General features: G+C 48.4%; 1 protein-coding gene across 1 annotated transcript in view; it reads right to left on the reverse strand.

The window, feature by feature from the left end:
• Positions 1-684: 684 nt before the first annotated feature.
• The window catches only part of pip4p1a (phosphatidylinositol-4,5-bisphosphate 4-phosphatase 1a), a gene marked incomplete at its 3' end in the record, with an annotated part of 15,966 nt that continues 10,108 nt past the window's right edge, over positions 685-6,542 (reverse strand). Inside the window, exons 5-7 of the mRNA XM_080853053.1 lie at positions 5,862-5,914; positions 4,725-4,815; positions 685-828 (exon numbers count right to left, since the gene is read on the reverse strand). Of these exons, the coding sequence (XP_080709179.1) occupies positions 685-828; positions 4,725-4,815; positions 5,862-5,914 (288 nt within the window). The remainder of the gene's footprint in view (positions 829-4,724; positions 4,816-5,861; positions 5,915-6,542) is intronic.

Consider the following 6,542-nt stretch of genomic DNA (forward strand, 5'->3'; position numbering starts at 1 on the left):
GAGGGGGAGGAGAGGAGGTCTGATGAAAGGAGAGGAGGAGGAGAGGGGGAGGAGAGGAGGTCTGATGAAAGGAGAGGAGGAGGAGAGGGGGAGGAGAGGAGGTCTGATGAAAGGAGAGGAGGAGGAGAGGGGGAGGAGAGGAGAGGAGGAGGAGAGGAGATGTAACCCTTCTCTTTACCCCACTCTCTCTCTCTTCACTCTTCTCCCCCTCTCCACTTCTCTCCCCTGTCCATTATTCCTTCTTATTCTCCTGCAATCCGTTCTGTACTCTTCTGACATCAGCCTCCTCTCCTCTCCTCTCCACCCCCCCCCCCCCCCCCCCCTCATCTCCTCTCCTCTCCCCCCCCTCCTCCTCCTCTCCTCCTCCCCTCCTCTTCCTCCCCCTCCCCCTCCTTCTCCTCCTCTCATCTCCTCCTCCTCTCCTCTCATCTCCTCCTCCTCCCCTCCCCTCCTCTCCTCCTCCTCCTCCTCTCATCTCCTCCTCCTCTCCTCTCCTCCTCCTCTCTCCTCCTCCTCTCTCCTCCTCCTCCTCTCCTGTGTGTGTGTGTGTGTGTGTGTGTGTGTGTGTGTGTGTGTGTGTGTGTGTGTGTGTGTGTGTGTGTGTGTGTGTGTGTGTGTGTGTGTGTGTGTGTGTGTGTGTATGTGTGTGTGTATGTGTGTGTGTGTGTGTGTGTGTGTGTGTGTCTATGTGAGGTTCTGGAGAGGCTGGCTGACGCGCAGACAGGTCCAGTAGAGTCCACGGCCCAGCGTGAGCAGAACCAGCAGCAGCAGCGCCGCCCACGACGCGTAGATCCCACGGTACTCCTGAGCCTGCAGCCACGTCCCTGCCTACGGGACACAGACACAGAGACAGAGACAGAGACAGAGTTAGAGACAGACACAGAGACAGAGTTAGAGACACTTTACTCCTGAGCCTGCAGCCACGTCCCCGCCTACGGGAGACAGACACAGAGACAGAGACAGAGACAGAGACAGAGTTAGAGACAGACACAGAGACAGAGTTAGAGACAGACACAGAGACAGAGTTAGAGACAGACACAGAGACAGAGACAGAGACAGAGTTAGAGACAGACACAGAGACAGAGACTGAGACTGGGTTAGAGACAGAGACAGAGACAGAGACAGAGACAGAGACAGAGACAGAGACAGAGACAGAGACAGAGACAGAGACTGAGACTGAGACTGAGACTGACACAGAGACAGGGTCAGAGACAGAGACACTTTACTCCTGAGCCTGCAGCCACGTCCCCGCCTACGGGAGACAGACAGAGAGACAGAGACAGAGTTAGAGACAGACAGAGACAGAGACAGAGACACTTTACTCCTGAGCCTGCAGCCATGTCCCCGCCTACGGGAGACAGACACAGAGACTGGGTTAGAGACAGACAGAGAGACAGAGACAGAGTTAGAGACACAGAGACAGAGACTGGGTTAGAGACAGAGACACTTTACTCCTGAGCCTGCAGCCACGTCCCCGCCTACGGGAGACAGACACAGAGAAAGAGACAGAGTTAGAGACAGACACAGACAGAGACTGGGTTAGAGAAAGACACAGAGACAGACACAGAGACTGGGTTAGAGACAGAGACACTTTACTCCTGAGCCTGCAGCCACATCCCCGCCTACGGGACAGACACAGAGAGACAGAGAGACAGAGACAGAGTTAGAGACACCACGTCCCCACCTACGAGACAGACAACGAGACAGAGACAGAGACAGAGTCAGAGACAGAGAGAGACAGAGAGAGACGGTGTAAGAGGCAGAGACAGAGTCAGAGTATTGTGTAAGTAACTATTGTATACTCACCCAGTAGTACAGTGGGGAAAATAAGTATTTGACCCCCTGCCAATTACACAAGTTTGCCGTATTCGGCAGGGGGTCAAATACTTATTTGCCCCACTTACATACTCATCCACTCCGTAATGCACTCTAAACCCTCATCTACTTAATAGCATTTATTCATCCACTGAGTATTGCCACTCAGTAGTGTGCATTTAAACACTCACACACTCAAACACTCAGTAGTGTGCACTCACACACTCACACACTCACACACTCACACACTCAGTAGTGTGCACTCACACACTCAAACCCTCAGTAGTGTACACTCAAACACTCACACACTCAGTAGTGTGCACTCACACACTCACACACTCAAACACTCACACACTCAGTAGTGTGCACTCACACACTCAAACACTCACACACTCAGTAGTGTGCACTCACACACTCACACACTCAAACACTCACACACTCAAACACTCAGTAGTGTGCACTCAAACACTCACACACTCAAACACTCACACACTCAAACACTCACACACTCAAACACTCACACACTCAAACACTCAAACACTCAAACACTCAGTAGTGTGCACTCAAACACTCACACACTCAAACACTCACACACTCAAACACTCACACACTCAAACACTCAAACACTCACACACTCAAACACTCACACACTCACACATTCAAACACTCAAACACTCAGTAGTGTGCACTCAAACACTCAAACACTCACACACTCAAACACTCAAACACTCAGTAGTGTGCACTCACACACTCACACACTCACACACTCACACACTCAAACACTCAAACACTCACACACTCAAACACTCAAACACTCAAACACTCAAACACTCAGTAGTGTGCACTCAAACACTCACACACTCAAACACTCAGTAGTGTGCACTCACACACTCACACACTCACACACTCACACACTCAAACACTCAAACACTCACACACTCAAACACTCAAACACTCACACACTCAAACACTCAGTAGTGTGCACTCAAACACTCAAACACTCACACACTCAAACACTCAAACACTCAGTAGTGTGCACTCAAACACTCACACACTCAAACACTCACACACTCAAACACTCACACACTCAGTAGTGTGCACTCACACACTCACACACTCAAACACTCACACACTCAAACACTCAGTAGTGTGCACTCAAACACTCACACACTCAAACACTCACACACTCAAACACTCACACACTCAAACACTCAAACACTCACACACTCAAACACTCAAACACTCAGGAGTGTGCACTCAAACACTCACACACTCAAACACTCACACACTCAAACACTCACACACTCAAACACTCAAACACTCACACACTCAAACACTCACACACTCACACATTCAAACACTCAAACACTCAGTAGTGTGCACTCAAACACTCAAACACTCACACACTCAAACACTCAAACACTCAGTAGTGTGCACTCAAACACTCACACACTCAAACACTCAAACACTCAGTAGTGTGCACTCAAACACTCACACACTCAAACACTCACACACTTACACACTTAAACACTCAAACACTCAGTAGTGTGCACTCAAACACTCACACACTCAAACACTCAGTAGTGTGCACTCACACACTCACACACTCACACACTCAGTAGTGTGCACTCACACACTCACACACTCACACACTCACACACTCAGTAGTGTGCACTCACACACTCAAACACTCAGTAGTGTGCACTCACACACTCACACACTCAGTAGTGTGCACTCAAACACTCAAACACTCACACACTCAAACACTCAAACACTCAGTAGTGTGCACTCACACACTCACACACTCAGTAGTGTGCACTCACACACTCAAACACTCAGTAGTGTGCACTCAAACACTCAAACACTCACACACTCAAACACTCAAACACTCAGTAGTGTGCACTCAAACACTCACACACTCAAACACTCACACACTTACACACTTAAACACTCAAACACTCAGTAGTGTGCACTCAAACACTCACACACTCAAACACTCAGTAGTGTGCACTCACACACTCACACACTCACACACTCAGTAGTGTGCACTCACACACTCACACACTCACACACTCACACACTCAGTAGTGTGCACTCAAACACTCAAACCCTCAGTAGTGTACACTCAAACACTCACACACTCAGTAGTGTGCACTCACACACTCACACACTCAAACACTCAAACACTCAAACACTCAGTAGTGTGCACTCACACACTCACACACTCACACACTCAGTAGTGTGCACTCACACACTCACACACTCACACACTCAAACACTCAAACACTCACACACTCAGTAGTGTGCACTCACACACTCACACACTCAAACACTCAGTAGTGTGCACTCACACACTCACACACTCACACACTCAAACACTCAGTAGTGTGCACTCAAACACTCACACACTCAAACACTCACACACTTACACACTTAAACACTCAAACACTCAGTAGTGTGCACTCAAACACTCACACACTCAAACACTCACACACTCAAACACTCACACACTCAAACACTCAAACACTCAGTTGTGTGCACTCAAACACTCACACACTCAAACACTCACACACTCAAACACTCACACACTCAAACACTCAAACACTCACACACTCAAACACTCAAACACTCAGTAGTGTGCACTCAAACACTCACACACTCACACATTCAAACACTCAAACACTCAGTAGTGTGCACTCAAACACTCAAACACTCACACACTCACACACTCAAACACTCAGTAGTGTGCACTCAAACACTCACACACTCACACACTCAAACACTCACACACTTACACACTTAAACACTCAAACACTCAGTAGTGTGCACTCAAACACTCACACACTCAAACACTCAGTAGTGTGTACTCACACACTCACACACTCACACACTCAGTAGTGTGTACTCACTATCAATCCAGCAGCTGAGATGCTGAAGAGCAAGCAAAGCAGAAAACACCACAGGCTCCGCCTCCTAGGGTACCTCTGGCCAATGGAAGAGCTGCGTGAACAAGAAGAGAAAAGGGCAGTCAGACCTCCGTCACAGATGTTTCTTCAGATCTAGGTGTGTCCAGATGGAAGGATAACGAAGGGAAGAGAGAGAGAGAAGAGAGGGAGAATGAGAGAAGAGAGAGAGAGAGAGAGAGAGAGAGAAGAGGGAGAATGAGAGAAAGAGAGAAGAGAGAGAGGAGAGAGAGAGAAGAGAGAGATAGAGAGAAGAGAGAGAGAGAAGAGGGAGAATGAGAGAAAGAGAGAAGAGAGAGAGGAGAGAGAGAGAGAAGAGAGAGATAGATAGAAGAGAGGGAGAGAGAGAGAAGAGAGAGATAGAGAGAAGAGAGGGAGAATGAGAGAAGAGAGAGAGAGAGAGAAGAGAGAGATAGATAGAAGAGAGGGAGAATGAGAGAAGAGAGAGAGAGAGAGAAGAGAGAGATACAGAGAAGAGAGAAGAGAGAGAGAAGAGAGAGAGTAGAGAGAGAAGAGAGAGAGGAGAGAGAGAAGAGAGGGAGAGAGAGAAGAGAGAGAGGGAGAATGAGACAAGAGAGAGAGAGATAAGAGGGAGAATGAGAGAAAGAGAGAGGAGGGAGAATGAGAGAAAGAGAGAAGAGAATGAGAGAAGAGAGAGAGAGAGAGAAAGAGAGAAGAGAGAGAGAGAAGAGAGAGATAGAGAGAAGAGAGAGAAGAGAGAGAGAAGAGAGGGAGAATGAGAGAAGCGGGAGAATGAGAGAAAGAGAGAAGAGAGAGAGGAGAGAGAGAAGAGAGAGATAGAGAGAAGAGAGGGAGAGAGAGAGAAGAGAGAGATAGAGAGAAGAGAGGGAGAATGAGAGAAGAGAGAGAGAGAGAGAGAAGAGAGATACAGAGAAGAGAGAAGAGAGAGAGAAGAGAGAGAGAAGAGAGAGAGGAGAGAGAGAAGAGAGAGAGGAGAGAGAGAAGAGAGGGAGAGAGAGAAGAGAGAGAGGGAGAATGAGAGAAGAGAGAGAGAGATAAGAGGGAGAATGAGAGAAAGAGAGAGGAGAGAGAGGAGAGAGAGAGAGAGAGAGAGACACGTACACTTTTCTGCAGTGGGGGCAGCGGGCCAGCGTCCGGTCCGTGAACTCTGTCCACTGAAACAGAGGAGAGGTCAAAAGGTCAAAGGTCAGAAAGTTACGGAGCGAAGTGAACAAATTCGATTTCGCAACGAGAATTTTGAGAGAGTCATACGAGTCCGAGCGACATAGAGACCTCTCTCCCTCTTTAAACCGCCCATCAGAGCGACGACCGCTGACGACAGAGGTAGGAGATGTACACGTGAGGTTAGGGGTTCTGATTCTGAATGTTTTGCTCATTTTTGGCTAATCTCCTTACACCAGACGTAACAAAGGTAAATCACAGAATATGTGAGGTTGATTGATTAAAGATGTTTCGATCTATAAATGTTTATAACCGTTTGTCACTTTTTTAATCGCGGGGGCGGAAGTAGCGGACTCTACGATACTACGATACAAACGTACTGTTTCCAAAGGATTAGTTTGCTAGTGTGGATGTGTGTGTGGGTGTGTGTGTGCGTGTGCGTGTGCGTGTGCGTGTGCGTGTGCGTGTGCGTGTGCGTGTGCGTGTGCGTGTGCGTGTGCGTGTGCGTGTGCGTGTGCGTGTGCGTGTGCGGGTGTGAGTGTGTGTGTGTGTGTGCAGTGTGAGTGTGCAGTAATTTATGACAGTTCTGTTGGCGGTGGGACTATGCTTGGGATGAGGAGG

Source organism: Sprattus sprattus (genome assembly GCF_963457725.1).
Source record: "Sprattus sprattus genome assembly, chromosome: 15".
In the NCBI taxonomy this organism is placed as follows: Eukaryota; Metazoa; Chordata; class Actinopteri; order Clupeiformes; family Clupeidae; genus Sprattus; species Sprattus sprattus.